This window comes from Humulus lupulus, chromosome 4 (assembly GCF_963169125.1).
Source record: "Humulus lupulus chromosome 4, drHumLupu1.1, whole genome shotgun sequence".
In the NCBI taxonomy this organism is placed as follows: Eukaryota; Viridiplantae; Streptophyta; class Magnoliopsida; order Rosales; family Cannabaceae; genus Humulus; species Humulus lupulus.
In genome coordinates, this window is record NC_084796.1 from 14,421,209 (window position 1) to 14,445,660 (window position 24,452).

A 24,452-nucleotide genomic window follows, 5' to 3' on the forward strand; every position below is an offset into this window, starting at 1 on the left:
CGTATTAGTCACTTGAGCTTATAGCTCTGGCTCTATGTAACTAGCCTTTAGACTAGACAAGCGCTTTAGTTTTCATTGAACTTAGGGTCGGTCAAGCATTTCATACTTATGTTGATAATGCTTAAGTCGATTAGATCAAATCTTTTCGACTTGTGTTAAACACGCTAATACTGTTCTTGACTCATAAGCCAATACCATACGACCAGTGCCCAGTACCACTGCCGAACTTGACTAATAAGTCACACCTTCACAATCAATACTGACACCATTGTCGTTATCTGACTAATAAGTTAGTACCACACACAGATAAGCATAGCTGCTATGCATTTACTATGCAATCAATGTATATATATAGAGCACTCAACATGCCTCATCAACAATTACCAGCATAATTATAACCATGCACCTTCAAACATCCAGATATAAGGCATTCAACATGCTTAATCGATAAGCATAAGGATAATCATAATCATGCACAATTACAGAGACTCAAGCTCTGACCAATTCCATATTCAACATTCATGCCATGCCCTAATCACATGTATCTTATGCATCACATGCATCACATATTGGGTGCAGTTTTCTTACCTTTGGTCCAAGCATAGGTTACCAATGGACGACCCTCGAGCACGATCCTGTTTCCAAGACCCTAGTGATAACCTAGTCAAAACCATAAATAGTGTTTCAATGAGTTCGCGTCCCAAAACACAATCTCGGGACCAATCCCAGGCTCTCGGGACCTCCAATCCCACCAAACAGGGTGGTGGAATCATTCCCTGAGCCCTAGGGTCAAAACCCCAAAAAGTACACAAAAAAAACACATTCTGAAGACTGTGTAGCGCTATAGCGCTACCTATTGGGTGCTACAGGCAGAACATCATCCCCCAAACAAAGCACCCAATGTTGTTGCACTACAAACCAAGCTACATCGCCCAAACCAGAATTCTAGGTTCTCAACTCATGTTCTTCGAGATTCAAAGCTCCAATTCCGACCCCAGTGGGTCCTTAGCCCCTCAAATCAACATTTTAATCCTCCAAACAGTTTATCCAATGGCTTAGCAACATTATAGCAACTACAAATACCCAAAATGCCCATAGGAATTCATAATCCAAGTCTTGAGTTTGTAAAACTCAAGAACACCAAGAACAGAGTAAGAACTCAAGAATTCAAAGCTTAAATTACCTCTGATTATGTCATTTCTAGCTAAATTCTCCAGCTAAAAAGCTTCTAATCTTCCCTAGAATCGCTATGTAACACCCTGGGTAGCCAAGACCGTTACACTGTGTATTTATAAAGGTGTAGGACTGGCTAATCAAGTCTTTTAGTTGGAAACATGTCACTAAAACAGTAATGAACTAGGGTTAAAAAGGTTTTGGTCATAAAAGATACATTTCATATAATTAAACATTTTGTACAAGGGATCGCAAAAGAAACAACGTTTGAAAGTCTGTTTACAAAATTTCATGGTATAAACAACTACTAACCACTCTAAGGGCAAAACAGACATTTATGGTCCTCTTGTTCCTATCTCTCCCTCAACCGTGGCGGCCGAGCAGCTAGTCATGTACATTTTGCTTTCAGAGCTCTCCGAATTAGGGCTGATCAAGCTTACCCTTGCCTTTACCTGCACCACGTAGCACCCGTGAGCCAAGGCCCAGCAAGAAAACATAACATCAAGCACAAACATTGATAATAATCATATAACTCTTAAAGCATATTCATACACTTAGCAATCCATAATAATCACATAACTCAAGGACACAACAATGAATCCATAAGCTAACACTCAGCTATTCAACACGTCATATTCAACAGTTAACAATGATAACCAGATCACACAATAATCAGCGTCGACGCCCTTAGGTCGCACCCTCTGTTTACCCCCACTGACTTCGGTCCGCTTAAACCGAGCTCAGTGAATATTAAGTTGTCCTCAGCTACTAGTGGCTGAGCCGTGCCCTGTGCGCCAATGTAACCTCTGGCACTCTTAGGCCGTTGGTTTAATATTCTCATGGCATAATACCAACTTTCATAATGCATACAAGAATAGGAAACCCTTAGTCCCATCATAAATTCACAACCAGGTGCAGTTCTCTTACCTGTGTCCTGAGCTTCTTGAGCACTGAAATCCTGAGCACATTCCTCTAACCCGAGCCTTGCTGAAAACCTAGTCACAACACATACATAGCGCTCTCATTACTAACCAATTCATAATCATCTCCCGGAACCAATCCCGTGCTCTCGGGACCTCCTGTTTCCCCTCACAAGGTAGTGGAAGCGTCCCTCAAGCCCCTGAGCCAAAACCCTAAAAACTCAATTTCCCCTTTCCTGAAATTAGCCTAGTACTGCGGCGCCCAGAGTGGTTCCCTCCTCCTGATTCAAACTAGCGTCGCGACACAGAAGAACAGGGCTGTGGCGCTCATACGCGAACCCAGAAAATTGGGTTTTTTCCCAGCATTTTTCCCGAGCCAAAACTCTTTCGAATCCATAGCCAAGGTATACCCAAGTCGCAATTCAACCTAAAACCCCATATAAACAGTATGGCAACTCAAAAATTACAGCAACAAACCCAAACACACAGTCAAACCCAAGAATCACCTAGTGACTCAAAATTCCCAAAACTTAAACCACCCTTCAGAATATTTAAACCACACTAGAAATTAAAATTAAGAGATGCATGGAACTCTTACCTCAAGTAGAATTTCGACCTTGAGCTACTTCCCAATCAAATTCTAAACTTTAATCCACTAATCCCAAGTTGAACCTTGCCAAGTCTTCACTCCAATGACCCAAAAAATAAAACACAACTCAGCTCACTAATTCAACACTTCCAGCAAGAATTCATCAAGATTTGAATTAAAACTTACCCTTGATCCTAGCTAAGCCCTTTGTGCTCCTGAGTTTCTACTTTAAGATCCTCCAAAACCAACACCTTAGAGAGGGAGAGAGAAAATTGATTGGGAGAGGAAGAGAGAAAAAAAACTGAGAGTTTTTTTTTTTTCTAATTCCCTTCCACATGCCCCTATAATCAGCTACATTATTGATCAAAATCCCCTTCTATACAAAAGGTCCAAAATACCCTTTAGCTTATTTAAATCCTTAAGTGCCTCCAATGGCAATTTAGTCATTTCACCCAAATGCCGCTAAGTCCTCAAGTATTCCTAAAAATCCACGACATTTCTAAACCATTACTAAATTACTAACCGCTACTCAATAATTCCCGAACACATTATAATATTCCCAAAATACCCCTAAGCTCTTCTCGAGCCGGGTATTTGACCTCGTTGTGACTTTCTAGCTAAACAGCTCCCTAGGACCGTCCTGAGTCGTGCATCACAATTATATCACCACTCACACGTGGTATTAATCACAGTATATACAAATATCACATTTATGCCCTCAACGGGCTAAAATTACAAATATGCCCCTAGCAACCAAATGGGGCCCACATGCATTTCATATATTCATATAATCATACAAGCATGCTTAACACAAAATCATGCATTAAACTACTTAATTCACACATAAACCAATCGTGCCCTTCCGGCACACTAATCAAGGCCCTTAAGCCTTATTAGTGATTTTTGGGTCGTTACAACGCTATGCCTCGATCCTTGCCTGAATCCGAGTCCTAAGACTCAAGTTTCCTTCGAAAATGCTAATGGTGTCAAAAATGGAACGGGAGAGAGAGAAGAAATGTTCTGAACGTTATTTTTATGTTTCTGACAGGTTACTTCAAGCTTAAGTAACCTCAAGCAAATCCTAATGCTCAGGGTCCCGAAAACGCCCCCGGGGGTAAAATAGTCAAAATTCCCAGAATTTCCCTCTGGTCTCACTAACTCCCAATTTATCATCAAATATTTATTCCCATTACCCAATATCCCGGTAATGTACTAAATACCCATTGACTCACTCCGAGTCTAGTATGAATCTCGTTGTGACTTTCCCACTAGCTTGCCTTCTAGGTTCGTCTCGTGCTGAGTAACCTTAGCATAACCAAATAATAATGAAGCACCACACACATACCACATATATGCCAAATATACCCAAAACGGGCCAAATTATGAAAATTGCCCAATTAAATAGAAATGGGTGTACATGCATGTTTAATACACCTAACACATGCGTATCTAGTCATATTATAATATAACTCACATATTCACATAATGATACACAAAAATATCACATAATCAAATAATTCCAAGATTTTCCATCCGGGACCCCTAATCATGGCCCTAAGCCTTATTAGGAAATTTGGGACGTTACACGCCTCGCGCCAGCAGGGTCTTGCGCCTGGAAGGGTGTCTCATGCCTGGTGGGTGCCTCGCACCAAGAAGGCACCTCGTGCCTAGAAAGGTGTACACATGGGCATCATGTCTCATCGCATGCGCAGTAGGCCTCGTTGAAGAGGCCTTATCTCTCTCCTTGAGATATGCGCCACCAACGAGGTACCTCTTTCCCTGTGGGTCTCACAAGATGCAGAGTCAAGGACCTCTTGAACATGCATTTGAGGAAGGTTAAGGAAGACCTCACAATGATTTGATATGAAGTCAGAAGAGGTACGGAATGCACTTACAAACCAAGAGGAGTTGGACTATGGACACAATGTCCACCCCAAACAAGTAGTGGCAGTACTAGAATGGTACATAGTAAGGACTCCCCAAGCACGCCTATGACGCTCGTTCCCGACAAGCAGTGGAGGTACGACACGGTACCAAGGCAAGAGTACTTTTGCAGACCCCTGACATATACTGGAGCTGACCACCACTCCTCCAACACCACTACCACTTGCAACCTGGATATGCAGCTCCTTGTCTCTTCGGGACCACAATGTACCAAGAGCCATTAGAGCTCACCTATAAATAGGGTCTCACTTCATCATTGAAATGGGTTGGAAAATGATCGATTAAATATGCACACAAGTATACATGGTCATGTCAAGTAATAAAATCTGTAAGAACAGAGATCGTCCCACAGAGACTATTTACCAATTACCAATAATCATTTTTCACTTCCTATTTGGTGATTAAAATTAAGATGAATAATCCTAAACTATGAACACAATTTAAATAAATGTAAATAGAACAATGAATCAATGAATTAAAAATCAATAATAAAAAGCCTTGGTATTAATTTCATCAACTTTTCATTCTATTAATTTTACTAATGAGTTCTAAATCTCTTCTTACTATTCTTATAGCAGGTTAACATAAATTGATTCCTATTCTTTTTCAAGATATAAGATCACAGCCTATATGCAGGGTTTCTACATTTCTGTGATAAACTTAAACTTATAGAAGGCATTAAGCGTGGAAACCTAATTACTACACAAGTCATACAAGTACTTTCGTCCAATATGCAACCTTTGTTTATATAATGATAGCATATTCAATTCCCATCTTTTGAATTTGGAATCAAAACCATTAAATCAAGTAAATAGTGATCAAGTATTTACGAGCATTAAGCAAACATCATATAGATTAGAATAAAGAAGATATCAATTAAGCATCATAATCAAATTAAATTGAAATTCAAGAGACTACATTAATTCCTAGATAAAGGATTTAGTTCATAGATAACATGATGACAATAAAATTTAGATAATTGTTCATAGAAAATAACCTAAAGAATTAAGATGAAGAAGAAATCTAGAAAGTCATAAACCAGAAAAATAAATCTAAATACAATAATCACAACAGTATTTTCTAGATCTAGCATTTATAAACTAAAACTGCCTCCTCAAATTCCCAGAATAATGTCACTTAAATAGATTACCAATGCCCATAAGTGAAAAGATCATTTTGTCCTTCTAAAAATGACTTAAAATTTCAAAATCATGTCGATAGTGTTGTAGCGCTAGGTTTTGGGCGCTGTAGCGCTGATAACAGAGCCAAATGCCTCTTAAAAACTGGATAACTAGCGCTGTAGCGCTATTTACAGAAATAATAGGCCTTCAAAAACTTCTATTAGCGCTATTGTGATAGCATTGGGGCGCTAATCACAGTAGCCTAACTCGACCTCCTTGCTTCCAAAACAACTTGATTTTCCTCAAAGTAGCTCCATTTTCTCCCACTTTTACTTCATTAATCTCTTTTCATCATCTTAGCATCAAAAACTTGAAACATGAACAAACAAGCATAATTTTGCAATAAAATAGCCCTAAACTAATGAAAACCTTCCTAAAAACTAGACCATAAATGAGCCTAAAACTCGTTTATCAAACTCCCCTAAACTAATCCCTTACTCGCCCTCGAGTAAATAATCTAACTAGACTCAAACCAAAACAAACCAAGTTGACATAACCAACCAATTCCAACACTCACGGCAGCTATGCACATATAATTCTCAGGAAAAGAATCATGCTATTTAAAATATTAATCTAGATTTTTAGTCAAAATACTTCACCCCTTCACTGCAATCTATTAACGCCAAAACTCATTTTACTCATAACTTGCAAATAAAATAATTGAACCACCTTATGCACATCAAATTCTCACCAACTAATCATATAACAAAGTTATTCCATATGCCTGCATTACTTACTATTCTCCATTAATATAAACAACTGCACAAATAAGAATCGAAAGGACTTTATAGGGGTTGTAATAGAAGGCTTAGGTACCGGTAGATAAAAAAAACATTTTAGGCTTAATCATACCACAAGAATTCCGTCAAACAAACTTTCCCAACAATTTCAAACCACTCATTCTTAAATTTTTTTTTTACTTTTCTCAATCACAAGAAATTTTCTGAATAACACATTATACATAACATCCCATTACACATTTACTCCCCACATAATAATTTTCATGATCATGGTATGGGTCAAAAGAATAAATGGTAATCAAATTCACAACTAGGCTAAAAAAATGTGTTAACAAGAAAATAGTTATAAGGCTCAAAAAGGCTAACTAAGGATAAAATTTAATAGGGATAGCTTGAAAGGCACAACCAGTCTAAAAATTGCCTATATCCTTTTCCTAAATATGCATTGTTTCAAATTTCATCTCAAATAGTAAGCAAACAGGTTCTAGAATTTCTTAAATCTTTTCAATCTGAAATCCAAATTTGACATGCATAAAATAATTCAATCATAACATTTGCACATCATGAGCAATAGATCTCTATTGTCAACAGATCACAGGGAAAAAAAACAAAGTAATCTAACCAAGCACACAAATTTTTTTTTCAGAAGCACATAATTTTTCCTTTGGATTATACAACATAACAATCAACCATATTAAAATGGCAATTATCATCAACTTAATTTACACTCTAAAACACAACTCAATACAAACTAACTAGAAAACCAGACTGAAAAATGCATCAAATAACATAACACTAAAAATAAATCTCTCCCCCTAACTTAAAACCTAACATTGTCCCCAATGTTAAAGTGCATAAAGAATGAGAAAAGAGACTAACCTGAGCAGCCACATCAGTATGGCGGTTGTGGAGGCTTGAACGAAACTTTAATTTTAACTTTTCTGACGGCGTAGGGCATTGTAGCACTATCTCTTCGAAAAAAATGACCCCAACCTCAACTTTTTGCGCTTGGCATGTGGCGTTGTAGTGCTATAACCACCTAAATGTAGAGTCCCAGAATATTTTCTTAACTAGCTAGATAGTAGTATTAGTTTGTAGTATGTTAGTTACCATGGATTTTTGTTCAAGCCGGGACTTAGTTGGAAACTCATAGCAACAATTATGGATTTTATAAGTTTAACATATAGTTTAAGAATATTAACTATAACATAAGGTTTGATTAATATTGTCGGTCCTAGATGTATTGTTTATTATAACCTAAGGTTTAGATAGAACCATTAAGAGCATGACACTTGTCATAATCATGTTTATTTAAGGATTTTGGTGAATAGTTTAAATAAAAGAAAGATCTAGAAGCTCTAGAACCTTCCAGAAACTGTTAGGATCGACTTATGACTCAGTCAAAGCTGTTTTATTAAATCAAAATATGCTGAAAAGGTGCAAATACGTGTTTGATAAATCAACGTATGTCGATATATCGCAGCTTAGGGGTCGATATATCGCCTACGGAAGATACGGAAAAACACGTCGACTTTGCACAAGCGTACGAACGGGGCTCGGGAATATAGGGGGAGGCGATATATCGCCTATGGGGGGGGGGGGGGGGGAGTATATCAGCTCCAAGTGTGTTTTTTGGAAAGTTTGTGATTTTGATTTTAAAAATACCCTTAACCACTTAGACCTGCCTTTGAACAATTTTGACCAAGTTCTGGGCGTCTGTTGAACGAAAATTCAAATCTCTTTCATTTTATATTCATTTATTTATTCAAATTAAAATGGGTTAGTTTCACTCCTCAAACTCTATAAATAGGACCTAGTACTCAGCCATTTTCTTCATTCTTCAAGCATTTGATCAGAGCCTCCAAGTTGTTAGTGTTACTATAGAGAGATACACTTGGGTCTTGGGTTAAAAGCTTTATCATTCTGCGCTTTTCTAAACACTTGGGAAGTGAGATATAGTGAGATTTCGATATTGAGGTTTAGATCAATCCATAAGATCATCCAGGTATTCTTATCCCTAAGTTCAATTTTTTATGGTTATTTAGTTTTCTTTTATTCAGATCCTAACTTTTGTTTATGATTCTTGATTAGGTATTTAAGTTCTTGAAACTCAAGGTTCTTCTTGGTAAGTTTCTTCTTGATGGTTTAGTTCTCATTTCATCTTTATTCTTTAGAGATTCTCGCCATTTTTACTGTTGGTTTATAGGAGTATTCTAATCCTGTTCTTGTTCCCAAATATCTCGGCTTTTGGTAAGGAAAATAGGATAGATTTTATGTGCTTATATGTTATGATATGTATATGCATAATATGTTTTATAGTCGCTTGGGTATATGACTTGTTTAGATAACAAGCCTCAAGAATATGTTTTGTAGTTCTTGGGCATATGACTTGTTTAGCTAGCAAGCCCTAATAATTTATGGGCATATGACTTGCTTAGCTAACAAGCCCCAATAATTTATAGAGGTCATTAATATTGTAGTCTTATATGGTATATGTTTTATAGTATATGATATAGTCTTATGTTTATGATTTATGAAGTATGTTTTTAGTAGATTTTCCTTGCTGGGCATTAGGCTCACTCCTTTATTTGTTTTAGCTTGATGCAGGAAAATGATTATGGAGGGCAGAAAGATTCATGGTAGCTTGGCTTGTGTGTTGAGAATGGACGGATTGAATGGACTGCGTGATGATCGAGGATGTCGTTATTTTATTCTAGTCTTTTGAATTATGTTTTGATGTATTTCCGTAAATAAACAATTTAAGTTTATTATTTATTGTTTTTATGTATTAAACAATGGGTACCCATACTATATTTTATATTTCCTATTTTACTTTCTATTTTGCACAAAATTATTATTTTTGGGGTTTTTAATAAAGTTATATTATTTCTTATGTATGTTTCCCAAAATAGTAGCTATGTCTAGTAGTTTTAATGGTCCAAGGTCTTAGAAATAGTTGGGTCATTACAGTTGGTATCAGAGAAACGGTCCATATCCATGAAGTTCTCCTTGATACACATGCTCAAGCTTCGAATCTAGCCGCCAATGTAAGTGGTTATGTTATAGTTATTAGTTAACATTTTAGTCCTTATGTTTTTAGTTAAGAATGGATGGAGCCTTGACTTATGAGGATATCCGAGCCATTAAGGCCTTAAAAAGGATTAGAGAGTCAAGGAATATAGTAGGAGTGTTAGAAAGAATCACTCAAAGATTGATTTTATTCCATAATGAAATAGTTCACCTCCAAACTACTAAGCAAATCATGATGAGAGCTACGGAGCAATATGTTTTAGTGATTAGGCTTTTTAAATATTATCCTTCTGTAATTTCAGCCTTAGAAGAAATATGGGAAACTATAGATGATGAAGATGAATTACCTATAGCTATGAGATATTATTTTCTCATACTTAGGTTCACCTCTAAGATGGAATTCCAATTCATTAATGAGCAAAAACATAGAATCTTTTCGAATCTTCCCCGAGGAAATTTTGAGGCCCAAGATAATGATGAATATGAGGAGATAGATGATGATATGTTAGATGAAGGGTCAGATGTAGAAGATCTTGATTTTATATTAGTTTATTTCTTTATTTAATTATTTATTTATTTATTATCTTTGCATTTATGATTGTATTTAGTGAAAACCTTTTTCCAAATTAAAATTATTGTTATTTTTGATGACATGTATGAGTTTGATTTTCTTTTACAATCATAATAAATAATGACCAAGTTCAGTGAGGGTGGATACAAATCAATGGACCGAGTTCTATATTGAGAGTTTAGGGGGCCATAGTAGTGGGAACGATTTTACTGATCCCAGCCTTCCCTCAATATGGTTAACTTTGGAACAACGACGAGTTTCGAGCCTGAGGATTAAGTCATATAGAATGATTAGAAACAGACTTAGAAAATAATAAAGATGACTTATTTTTCTAAGTATAGAAACACACCCTAATTATAAAGAAGGCTCACATAATTTTTTTTGTTGACCCAAGATTTGGCCAACTGACACGGAGTCAAAATATGCTTGATATGAATGAAAGAGATGAGAATAACGTAATGACAAAAGTAAATAAGACACAGTAATTTATAGTGGTTCGGCCCCAGGATCTGGTAATGACCTACGTCCACTTAGAATGATATTGATATAAAAAACAGAAGAGTGATCAAAGAACTGGGGGTTCAATGAGCTTCACTAATCTCTGAAGAACGATACAAGTTTACTAGGAGAATTACTATAGTCTCAAGTGATTCAAAAGCCAAAAAGTCCCCTCCCTTGAGCTATCTCTTGCTATTTATAGGCTCAAGGGGGATTACAAAAGATTGTTACAGATATTCTTTCCTGAATAATCGGATACCCAGAAGATTGTATGAGATAAATTCGGGATTCATAAAGATCTTCCCATAAATGTTGCCTTGTACACGGAACCATCGACCAGACTGGTCGCGGGTAAGACAGGCTTACACTGCTTTTAATGTGTCCTCTGGTCGATACTCTAGCAGACGTTTCCAGGTGTCAGCCACGTGTCCAGGGATTACTTGCCACGTCATCAATGCTAATTTTATGGATAACATTTTTCATAAGAAATCATAACTAATAGGTCTAAGTTATGTTTGCTTAGACTAAGTTTTGCCTTAGAGCCTAATAGGGTAAGTTCTAACATGTTTTTCTCGACTATTAGAACTTTGCTAAAGATGTCGCTCAGAAGGTCTGCACGCACAGCCGGCAATGCCTTCAACGCCGCCAACGAGACCAGTGAAGTCCCTCTAGTTCGCAGAAGGGGAGCACGTGCTACCACTACTGCTGCTAACAGAAATGTGCCGTCGCCTCCGGTTGAAAACACCGCAGAAATTGTCAGGCTAAGGCAAAAAGTGGAAGAATTGCTGCAACAATGACAATAGGCTCAGCTGCAGCCATAGACTTAGCCTCAACCTCAGCCTCAGCCGCAGCCTCAGCAAATTGCTTAAGCACCCCAACAAGTAGGTCTCCATGGGGGATGGCCATAGGCGAACTATGCGCCCTACCCAGCTCAGTACATGGAGCCAATCTACGAGTGGTTTCGTAAGCAACACACTCCTAACATTGAAGGGACAACAAACCCCTGTGAGGCGGAAGAATGGCATAGAAATGTAGAGGCGATCCTAGCGCACATGAACCTCAGCAACGCGGATCGCATATCTTGTGTTTCGTCTCTTCTAAAGAAGGATGCTAGAATATGGTGGGACCTAGTTTAGCAAACTCATGATGTCGCCACCATGTCATGGACAAGATATGTGGAGCTGTTCGACAAGACTACAACTCGGCAGTCATCGCTACAAGAGTGGAAGAGTTCACCAGTCTGAAACAAGGTAACTTATCGGTAGAAAAGTATGCTCGGAAGTTTGATCGACTAGCCAAGTTTGCTCCAGAGCTGGTCCCAACCGATTTTCTGATGGTTACCAAGTTTGTAAGAGGACTCAGACCAAATATTGAGCTAGGAGTCAAACTAGCAAACACTGGAACTACTATTTATGCTGATGCTCTAGAGACGGCTATAGAAGTGGAAAGGCTTTAGGCGAATGTTAGTAAGGAAGAGGCTAATAAGCCTGAGCCTAAGCAGCAGAGTCAACCTCAGAATGGTCGAAACAACCACAACAACAACCATCAACATAGTAGCAATAATGATCAGAAGAGAAGGCATCCTGACAATAAGCAGTCTGACAACGATAAAGGAGCACGAACAAACAATGGAGGTAGTAGGTCGGGTTATGTAGAATACCCGCAATGCTCTAAGTGACAAAAGAAACATCCTAATGAGTGTCATGCAAACACAAAGGGATGCTACAATTGTGGTCAGGATGGTCACCGAAAGAAAGATTATCCACAACTCAAGCAAAAGGAGAAAAAGGACAACAAGATGGTTCATGCCAGAGTCTTTGCCTTAACCCAGGGAGAAGCTGAAGCTAGTAATAAAGTGGTCACAAGTCAAATTCCTATCCTCGATAATATATGTTTTGTATTATTTGATTCGGGAGCAACACACTCGTATATCTCGTTAGGAATGATAGAGAAATTAGATAAACCTTTTGAAAGATTTAGAACTAGGTTTGTGACAGAATTGCCTTCGGGCAAAGTAGTCCTATCATCACGGATAGTACGAGGTGTACCAATCAAAATTGAGGATGTAGAAATAGAAGGAGACCTGATAGAACTAAAGATCAAAGACTTCGACGTGATACTGGGCATGGATTGGCTAGCAAGGTATGGCGCAACCATCGACTGTAGACGTAAGCAAGTGACGTTCGAGACTCTTGACGGTCAAAGACTATGCTTTATGGGAAAGGTTTCAGGACTACGTACGCCGCTTATTTCATCTCTCAAAGCTCAAAGGATGATCGAGAAAGGATGTCATGCATTCTTAGCCAGCATCACAGATATGGTAAAGGAAACACCACTAAAGGTTAGAGACGTCCGCATTATAAAGGAATCCCTAGAGGTATTTCCTGACGAATTACTAGGGTTGCCGCCGACTCAGGAAATTGGCTTCACAATTGAAATAGCACCGGACACCGAGCCTATCTCAAAGGAACCATACCGGATGGCACCAACTGAACTCAAGGAGTTAAAGATGTAGTTAAAATAACTCTTAGACTTGGGTTTCATTAGACCGAGCCATTCGCCATGGGGAGCACCGGTTATATTTGTGAAGAAGAAGGACGAAAGCATGAAGGTGTGTATAGATTACCGCGAGCTGAATAAGGTGAAAATTAAGAATAAGTACCCGCTACCTCGAATTGACGAATTGTTTGATCAACTCCGAGGAGCAACCGTGTTTTCAAAGATTGATCTACGGTCCAGATATCACCAGCTCAAGTTACGGAAAGAGGATATTCCTAAGACAGCTTTTACAACTCGTTATGGACATTACGAGTTTTCAGTTATGTGTTCTGGTCTTACCAACGCTCCATACGCATTTATGGATTTAATGAATAGGGTCTTCAAGGATTACTTGGACAAATTCTTCGTAGTGTTCATCGATGATATTTTGGTGTACTCAAAGGATGAAGTTGAGCACGAGGAACATTTAAGGATGACCTTGTTACGATTGAAGGAGCATCAACTTTACGCCAAGTTCAAGAAGTACAAATTTTGGCTTTCACAAGTAGCGTTCCTCGGCCATATAGTATCCAAGGATGGAGTTGCAGTAGACCCAGCTAAGGTAGAGGTTGTGAAGGATTGGCCAAGACCTAAGAACGCACCAGAGGTAAGAAGTTTTCTCGGGATAATAAGTTATTGTCAAAGATTCGTAGAGGGCTTTTCTAAGATAGCCACTCCGCTTACCAATCTGACCCGGAAGCAGCAGAGGTTCAACTGGACGGATAAGTGTGAAGAGAGTTTCTAGTTACTCAAGGATAAGTTATGCTCAACACCAGTACTTTTCGTACTGACACCCAACGACAAGTTTGTAGTCTACTGTGATGTGTCGAAGCAAGGTTTGGGTTGTGTGCTGATGCAGAATAACAAGGTAATAGCCTATGCCTGAAGGCAGTTGAAGGAATATGAGCAACATTATCTAACGCATGATATGGAGTTAGTAGTGGTGGTCTTTACATTGAAAATTTGGTGCCACTATCTTTATGGAGAACGATGTGAGATTTATACGGACCACGAAAGCTTAAAATATTTCTTCACGCAAAAGGAGCTCAACATGAGACAGCGCAGGTGGTTAGAATTAGTAAAGGATTATGACTGCAAAATCCTATACCACCCGGGAAAGGCGAATGTAGTTGCTGATGTGCTAAGTAGGAAAGGTTATGAGAATCTAGCAGCATTAGATTGAATAGAAAAGCCACTCCAGCAAGAACTAATCAATGTCAGAATAGAAGTAGTCATTGGAAAACTGGCTAACTTGTCCATCTAGTCAAGTCTGTTAGAAGATATTCAGATCGGGCAAAGGCATGATGACACATTAGTATCTCACATAGCTGCAGTTAAAGAAGGCAAAGCCACGAATTTCTCCATATCAGGACAGGGGTTCTTGAGATATAAGGACCGGGTATGCGTGCCAAATGATAGTGGAATTAAGATAAAGATTTTAGAAGAAGTGCACAATACCCCATACTCAATTCACCCAGGGTCGACCAAGATGACTCGCAACCTTAAGGCATTGTATTGGTGGAAAGGATTGAAGAAAGATGTAGCGAAGTATGTGTCTAAATGCTTAGTATGCCAGCTAGTGAAAGCAAAACATCAGTGGATTGTAGGCTTATTGCAACCGCTTAGCATACCAGAATGGAAGTGGGATGACATAGCCATGGACTTCGTGACAGGACTACCACGAACAAATAAGCAAAACGACTCGACTTGGGTAGTAGTAGATAGACTAACCAAGTCAGCTCACTTCCTGCCTATCAAGACTACTTACACAGCAGATCAATACGCAGACATTTATGTTCAGGAGATAATACGACTACATGGAATCCCTAAGACTATAGTATCTGATAGAGGATCGGTGTTTACATCGCGATTTTGGGAAGCTTGCAGCAAGCTATGGGTACCAAGTCTTAGTACGACATTTCATCCTTAGACAGACGGTCAGTCCGAGCGTACCATACAGATTTTAGAAGATATGCACTTGTGTACTCAATTTCGGAGGATCATGGAGTAAGTATTTGCCACTGATAGAGTTCTCCTACAACAATAGCTACAAGTCAACGGTCGGGATGGCACCTTATGAGCTACTTTATGGAAGGAGGTGTCGATCGCCGTTACATTGGGACAAGGTAGAAGAAAGGGAACTTCTTGGACCCGAAGCTGTTAGAGAAGCTCAGGATGCATTAGCGCTAATTAGAAAGCGTATGCTCGCTGATTAGAGCCGACAGAATAGTTATGCGGATGCCAAGCGACGTGATGTGGAATTCAGAGTTGGAGATCAAGTCTTCTTAAAGATATCTCCTATCTAAAGGTGTGAAGCGGTTTGGGAAGAAAGTCAAGCTTAGTCCCCGGTTCATAGGTCCTTTTGAGATATTGGACAAGGTGGGAACAGTTTCATATAGATTAGCCCTACCGCCAGCTCTAGCAGATAGTCACAATGTATTTCACATTTCGATGTTGTGTAGATATGTGTCAGACCCATCTCATGTCCTCAAGTATGATACGATAGCACTCCAGAAAGACTTGAGTTACAAGGAATGATCGGTTAGCATCCTAGATAGAGGGATGAAGGAATTACGGTGTAAGGGTATTCCGATAGTCAAGGTCCTATGGAGTAATAGTTTTGAAGGGGGGGCAACGTGGGAGTTGGAGGAAGACATGTTAGAATGGTGATAAATGAGTTTTAGACTCATTTATCTATGTGTTTTTCAGGTAAAGTATTTGGTGTTTGTTTTGTTTTGTTCTATTTTACGCTGGTTTTTGTATGTTTTCAGGTGTCGAAGGGCTTAGGTGACTTAGGTGTGGAAACATGGTGGAAAAATCGACAAAATGACAAAAATTGGTGGAAAACAATGTTTCGGAGCACTTCCTACGACTGCAGGAAGTGTGTCTTGCGGCCGTAACTCCAGAGAAATTTTTGCATTTCTAGAGCATTCCTGCGACTGCAGGAATGACATCCTTCAACCGCAGGATATGTCTACAAATGAGAAAAATGCAGATTTTTAATTAAGGGTGTTTTGGTCCTTTCATGTTTAAAAAATCGCTAATTAGGTTTAAATTACGATTAAGGAGAGAAAATGAGGCACTTTTTGATATCTAGAATGGGAGAGGAGGCTAAGGAGGCTTTGGATGAAGATTGGATTGATCATCTAGAGTTCTTTTCTTTTCTTTTCTTTTTCTTTTAGTTTATGTTAATTTCATGTTTATGGATTTCTTAATGATAAACATGAACTAAATTTCTATTTAGGTTTTCTAATTGACTCTCTGGAAACATTATTATGATTTAATGCATTTATCTATTTCTTCTTCATCTGAAATCTATTCAGTTTGTGTTTATTGTGTATGTGATTGATTGATCAACTTTTACATACGATTTATGAATTTGAATCAAAATCTGAAAAGTGAGATTTGAATATGCTAAAATTGAATAGACATAGATTTCAATTTAGAACGAGAGTATCAAATTGGTTTATGTGATTTATGGTTGTATTCATTGCTTCCTATTGTTTGAATTGACCATAGAAATATAGGGAATTCACATTAGGTCGAGTTTTCTATCTCTTAACTCAAATAGTTAACACTTTTGCATGCCTATCATTTCAGTGAGAAGAGTTTCAGTAGTAATTGCATTAAAGATTAATAGAGTGGATAGTAGAGAAGATTAGGATTCCTAATTGTTTTACAGTGAATTTAATCCTTGTGTTCTTGTTATTATTTGATTTATGCAATTTTCATTTATTTCTGTTTTCTTGTTTTCAAAATTCACAAATCCAGTTTTCATTAGTCAAATAGAAACTAAAAATTAATTATTTGGTAATTGATAAACCAGTCTCTGTGGGAACGATATCGGTCTTATCAAAATAAACTACAAAAGCGATTACGTATACTTGCGTAGCAATAATTTTCGCAACAAATGGTATCCAGAATTGTTTGGTAAGTAAATTTCGAGGATGAAATTCTTTTTAGTAGGTGAGAATTGTAGAGTCCCAACATATTTGCTTAACTAGCTAGATAGTAGTAGTTAGTATTAGTTTGTAGTATGTTAGTTACCGTGGGCTTTGGTTCAAGTCGGGACTTAGTTGGAAACTCATAGCAATAGTTATGGATTTTATAAGTTTAGCCTATAGTTTAAGAATATTAATTATAACATAAGGTTTGATTAAAATTGTTGGTCCTAGATATATTGTTTATTATAACCTAAGGTTTTTAGATAGAGCCATTAAGAGCATGACACTTTTCATAATCATATTTATTTAAGGATTTAAGTGTTTTGATGAATAGTTTAAATAAAAGAAAGATCTAGAAGCTCTAGAACATTCCAGAAGCTGTTAGGATCGAATTATGACTCAGTCAAAGTTGTTTTATTAATTCAAAATATGCTGAAAAAGTGCAAATACGTGTTTTATATATCAACGTATGTCGATATATCGCAGCTTAGCGGCCAATATATCACCTACGGAAGATATGGAAAAACACGTCGACTTTGCACGAACGGGGCTCAGGAATATAGGGGGAGGCGATATATCGCCTATGGGGGGGATATATCGGCTCCAAGTGTGTTTTTTTGGAAATTTTGTGATTTTTATTTTAAAAATACCCTTAACCACTTAGACCTACCTTTGAACGATTTTGACTGAGTTCTGGGCATCTGTTGAATGAAAATTCAAATCTTTTTCATTTTATATTAATTTATTTATTCAAATTAAAATGGGTTAGTTTCACTCCTCAAACTCTATAAATAGGACCTAGTACTCAGCAATTTTCTTCATTCTTCAAGCATTTGATCAGAGCCTCCAAGTTGTTAGTGTTACTATAGAGAGATACACTTGGGTCTTGGGTTAAAAGCTTTATCATTCTACGCTTTTCTAAACACTTGGGAAGTGAGATATAGTGAGATTTCGATATTGAGGTTTAGATCAATCCATAAGATCATCAAGGTATTCTTATCCCTAAGTTCAATTTTTTATGGTTATTTAGTTTTCTTTTATTCAGATCCTAACTTTTGTTGATGATTCTTGATTAGGTATTTAAGTTCTTGAAACTCAAGGTTCTTCTTGGTAAGTTTCTTCTTGATGGTTTAGTTCTCATTTCATCTTTATTCTTTAGAGATTCTCACCATTTTTACCATTGATTTATAGGAGTATTATAATCTCGTTCTTGTTACCAAATATCCTGGCTTTTGGTAAGGAAAATAGGATAGATTTTATGTGCTTATATGTTATGATATGTATATGATATGTTTTATGTTGTGATAAGTATATGCATAATATGTTTTATAGTCGCTTGGGCATATGACTTGTTTAGATAACAAGCCCCGAGAATATGTTTTGTAGTCCTTGGGCATATGACTTGTTTAGCTAGCAAGCCCCAATAAATTATGGGCATATGACTTGCTTAGCTAACAAGCCCCAAGAATTTATAATGACCATTAATATTGTAGTCTTATATGATATATATTTTATAGTATGTGATATAGTCTTATGTTTATGATTTATGAAGTATGTTTAAGTAGATTTTCCTTGATGGGCATTAGGCTCACTCCTTTATTTGTTTTAGATTGATGCAGGAAAATGATTATGGAGGGCGGAAAGATTCATGGTAGCTTGGCTTGTGTGTTGAGGATGGACGGATTGAATGGACTGCGTGATGATTGAGGATGTCGTTATTTTATTTTAGTCTTTTGAATTATGTTTTGATGTATTTCCGCAATTAAACAATTTAAGTTTATTATTTATTGTTTTTATGTATTAAACAATGGGTACCCATACTGTATTTTATATTTCCTATTTTACTTTGTATTCTGCACAATATCTATTTTTGGGGTTTTTAATAAAGTTATATTATTTCTTATGTATGTTTCCCAAAATAGTAGCTATGTCTAGTAGTTTTAATGGTCCAAGGCCTTAGAAATAGTTGGGTCGTTAGAGTAAACTTCAATTTTTTTCACGGGTTACGAGTTACAACACAATTTTTCTAGAATAAAAATAAAAACAACTAAAACAAAATCTCTAAAAACATTATTCCAATAAAAAAAAAACAAAAACAAATAACATAAAATTAAAGATAAGCATAGGAATGCCTCCTACGAGCGTTGTCTTTAACATCTTTTAGCTGGACTTTTGTTTTTATTCATATTCAACTTGGATCAAGTCCTCCCCACACGTCCTTGAGAGTCATAGTTGTAATGACCCACTACTCTAGAATTTTGGACCATTAACGAAACTATACATACAAATCCTTAATTAAACTTACATTTGCGAAAATACCATAACTTTATTAGAAAAAACTTGTAGAAATAAGAGTTACTTACATAAAATATCAAGAAGGATATGTGATCCTATTGTCTTAAAAATAATACATAATTTAAAATAAAAAGGAGTTACATAGAAAGTGCGGAAAAATACATGTAAAACCATCAAAAAGGTAAAACAAGACTACATCCTCGAAAATCGAACTCTCGACTCCTCGAATCCATTCACCACCGATACACATTCCCCAAGCATCCACGAATCTTACCGCCACTTTAGCTATTTTCCTCCACATATAAACAAAAAGGAATGAGCCTAATGCCCAGCAAGGAAAAATCTAACACATAGTTCATATACATAAATTTCATAAGAAACATAAAGACATAACATAACACTTTTATATCATACACATACTATAATGGCCATTATTACTCGGGGTCCCATAGACTAAACAAGTCATATGCCCATTAGATTAGTTGGGTCCTACTAGCTAAGCAGGTCATATGCCCATAATCTATTTGGGGCTTGTTAGTCATATGGGTCATATGCCCAAGCCTACAACATACATATCATAACACATATCATAACATAAGAAAACATAAGATAACATATAATAAGCATATAACATATAAATTCTATCCTATTTTCCTTACCAAAGTTACCGGGATAAGAGGACAGCGTTGGGACTTTTGGGAACACTCCTAATAACCATTAAGAAAAGGTGAGTCTATAGAAGAAAAAGAGAAATGAAAGGAATGGAAGGACTAAACCTTGGAAAACATACTTACCAAAAACTTATGTGCAAGTTCTTAGATTTCCTAACCAAAATAAGAATAAGGTTAGAAGACTATGAGAACTTGAAAGAAAGGTACAGAATTGAACTAGAGTTTTGGGTTACCTTGAAGACTTGTAAGACCAATCTACACCTCGAACCGAAATACTATAAAACCTTACTTCCCAAAGTGTTTGATAAGCTTATGATGATCAAGCTTATGATTCCCCAACCCAGGTGTTTACACTCTCACACTCACTTAGCACTTGCAGCCTTTGAACTTAGAGCAAAAGATGAATAATGGCTGGGTACTAGGTCCTATTTATAGAGTTTAGGAATGAAAGGATCTTAATTTTACTTGAATAAAAATAATAGCTTTTTAGGTGAAAATAATTTGAATAATCGTTCAGCAGAGGCTAAAGACTCGTTCAATAAGGTGCTGGACTTATCAAGAGGTTGAATGGCTGAATGGAAAACAAATTCAAAATGTTTCAAAATATGCTGAAGGAGGCGATATATTGCCCCCTATAGGCGATATATCGCCTGGGCCAGTATGCCCGAGGCTGTCGTGCATCGTCTCGTGTTTTCCGTATCTACGTGCTGCGATATATCGCCCCCTATAGCTGCGATATATCGGCACACGCTGATTAATTAAACACGAAATTACACATTTTTAGCTAAGTTTGAATGGAGTAAACAGCCTTGACTAAACCCTCAACGTATTCAAAGCTGCTAACTAACCTTATAGCATTCAAACTTTTACCCTTCTTAAATTTAATCCTCAAAATACTTAATCCTTAATCATCCATACATAACATGTGCTTAACATCCTATTGGTCCTTATCTAAACCTTATAGTATAATAAATATTATCCTTAATATCAGTCATATAATCAAACCTTAGGTTAACATTAATATTCTTAAACTATAGGTTAAACTTAGAAAATCTACAAGTACTACTATGAGTGTCCAAATAATTCCTGGTCTGAACCAAAAATCCACAGTTACAAAGATAATGCTATAAATACTATAATACTACTATCTAACTAGCTAAGTAAAGTTCTTGGACTCTACAATAGTGTCATGAGTTGCCCTCGTTTCTTGTGATTAGAAATTGGTGGTACTTTCCCTCGCTCATATAACATTTGAATCCTTTCATTAAAGTATTTTTTTTAACTGGTTTCGCCTCTTTCTCATTCTGGTTTTAACTATGGAGCTTTTCTTAGAGACTTCCAACTTGTTCCCTTCTTGATTTACCACTTCAACTCTACAACAAGTTGGAATTTCTATTGCTGCAAAAGCTTTAAATATAACTTCCTTTTTTTGCACTTGCAGCTTTAACTCACCTTTTTGTACATCAATTAAAGCCCTACAAGTCGCCAAAAATGGCCTTCCAAGTATTATTGGAATATTTTCATCTTCCTCCATATCTAAAATTATAAAGTCTGCAGGAAAGATGAATTTACCCACTTTTACCAATACGTCCTCAATCACTTCAAGAGGGTGATTAACTGATCTATCTGCCATCTACAAAGATACTGTAGTTGGCCGAGCTTCTCCGAAATTCAGCTTCTGAAAGATTGATAAAGGCATTAAATTCACATTGGCCCCTAAATCATATAAAGCCTTTGTTTCTACTAAACCCCCTAAAGAACATGGGATATCCAGGATCTTTAAGCTTTGGAGGTAGTTTCTTCTTAAGTATTGCACTGCACTCTTCAGTTAATGCAACCGTCTCATGATCCTCTAATTTCCATTTTCTTGACAAAATTTATTTCATAAACTTCACATAACTTGGCATTTGTTCTAAAGCCTTTGCAAAAGGGATATTAGTGTGTAGGTTTCGAAAGATATCCAAAAATTTAGAAAATTGTTTGTCAAGATTAGCCTTTCGGAACCGCTGAGGATAAGGAATCTTTGGTGTAGGCTCGATGTATTTTGGCTTCCCTTTCTTTGGAAGGTCTTTAGTAACCTCCTCTTGTGCTGGACTAGTGACATGTTGATCCTCTATCTTCTTGCCCTTGTTTTCTACTGTAGGCCAATCATACTTAGTCCCACTCCTTAAAGTGACAGCTTGACATTGCTCTTTGGGATTCACCATAGTTGAACTAGGTATAGCCCCTTGATTACGATCCACCATTAACTTTGAAAGTTGGCCAACTTTTGTTTCTAAGCTCCGAATGGAGGATCTAGTTTCTGTCATAAATTGGCTCAATGAGTCAACGAATACCTCTTGTTTAGTCATTTGAGGCGGTGGTTATTGATGTTGCGGCATTTGTGGCCTTTGAGTGTCATAAAAGGGTCTTGGATTTAGCCCATAAGATGGTTTAATTGGAGGATATTGAGGTGGATTTGGATGATACTATGGTTGGTGCCCTTGATTATTACTCCATGACAATGGTGCTTATACGCTGGAGTATAAGTGTTAGAGTATGTTTTGTTATTCGGTTGCCTTGGGAAATTACCAATGGCTTGAAACTTTTCAAGTGGAATATCATCTACCAAATAAGAACTTGTTGCTGGACATTTCTCAAAGTGATGAGGGCCTCCACATGTCTCACAAATGATAGGAGCGGTTTGTAATTTCATTGCTTGAGCTGAAATGTTGTTTTGTTGTTGCATTTGTTTAGTTAGCGAAGAAATTTGAGCAGTGAGCATAGCAATGGGATCAACTTCTAGAACTCCCACCACCTTCTTATTTTGATCGCTCAGCTGACCATTGATAATTATTCATGGCCATCTCCTCCAAAAGCTCATAAGCTTCGTTAGTGCTTTTGCTCATAAATGCTCCATTTGTTGCTGCATCTATTATAGTCCTTGTGTTTCCCCTCAACCCATTATAAAAATGTGCACCAATATCCATTTCACTATACCATGATGTGGACATTTTCGAAGTAGCTCTTTAAACATTTCCCAAGCGTCATATAACGATTTCCCATCTAATTGACAAAAATTATTTATTTCACCTCTAATCCGGGTTGATTTAGTGGGAGGAAAATACTTAGCGAGAAATTTTTGAGCAAGATCTTCCCATGTCACAATGGAATTGGCTTGCAGTGAAATCAACTAACTTTTAGCTTTGTCTCTCAAAGAAAAACGAAAATAGCCTCAAATGGATTGCATCATTACTTACTCCATTCATTTTGAAAGTATCATATAAGTCCAAAAGGTAGGTAATATGGAGGTTCAGATCCTCATTAGGTAGCCCCCCAGACTGAACGCAATTATGAACCATTTGGATAATCAAAGGCTTGATCTCAAAAGTTCTCGCCTCTACAGTAGGTGGGCGAATACTAGAATGTATCCCTGTAACAGTAGGGAGTACCTAATCCCTTAGGGGTAGGTTTGCTTCAGCTGCAACGTTACCCTCATTACCCTGATTCAGATTGTTGTTGGCAACATTATTGACGTTCTGGGTCATCCTTTCAAGTCTAGTCTGTTTTCTTTCTCTTTTGCAGGTCTTCTCAATCTTAGGATCAACAAGCACTAGTATATTCGAACCCTTACGTCGCTTAAAATAGGTCACCTAAAATTGAGAAATTTAAAAGCAACTTGAATTAGAAAACATTAGATTAAAACCAAAGTAGATCGAAAAACAAGTAGTTTTGATATTGGTTATTAGTCCCCGGCAATGGTGCCAAAAACTTGATCGCTAAAATATGCACGCAAGTATACGTGGTCATGTCAAGTAATAAATTCTGTAAGAACAGAGATTGTCCCACAGAGACTATTAACCAATTACCAATAATTGCTTTTCACTTTCTATTTGGTGATTAAAATTAAGATGAATAATTTTAAAATACGAACACAATTTAAATAACTATAAACAAAACAATGAATCAATGAACTAAAAATCAATAATAAAAAGCCTAGGAATTAATTTCATCAACTTTTCATTCTATTAATTTTACTAATCAGTTCTAAATCTCTTCTTCCTATTCTAATAGCAGGTTAACATAAATCGATTCCTATTCTTTTTAAAGATATAAGATCTCAGCCTATATGCAGGTTTTCTACATTTCTGTGATAAACTTAAACATATAGAAGGCATTAAGCATGGAAACCTAATTACTGCACAAGTGATATAGGTACTTTCGTCCAATATGCAACCTATTTCTATATAATGATAGCATATTCAATTCTCATCTTTCGAATTTTGAGTCAAAACTCTTAAATCAAGTAAATAGTGATCAAGTATTTACGAGCATTAAGCAAAAATCATATAGATTAGAATAAAGAAGAAGTATCAATA

General features: G+C 36.9%; 1 protein-coding gene and 1 non-coding gene across 2 annotated transcripts; one reads left to right on the forward strand and one right to left on the reverse strand.

The window, feature by feature from the left end:
- Positions 1–21,971: 21,971 nt before the first annotated feature.
- Positions 21,972–22,403, reverse strand: LOC133831916 (uncharacterized). The gene has a single exon (XM_062262318.1). The coding sequence runs from the start codon at positions 22,401–22,403 to the stop codon at positions 21,972–21,974; it is 432 nt and encodes a 143-aa protein (XP_062118302.1).
- A 666-nt stretch (positions 22,404–23,069) lies between these two features.
- Positions 23,070–23,176, forward strand: LOC133833302 (small nucleolar RNA R71). Its single transcript, XR_009892693.1, has one exon. It is a non-coding gene; the product is annotated as a small nucleolar RNA R71 (small nucleolar RNA).
- The last annotated feature ends 1,276 nt before the right edge of the window (positions 23,177–24,452 follow it).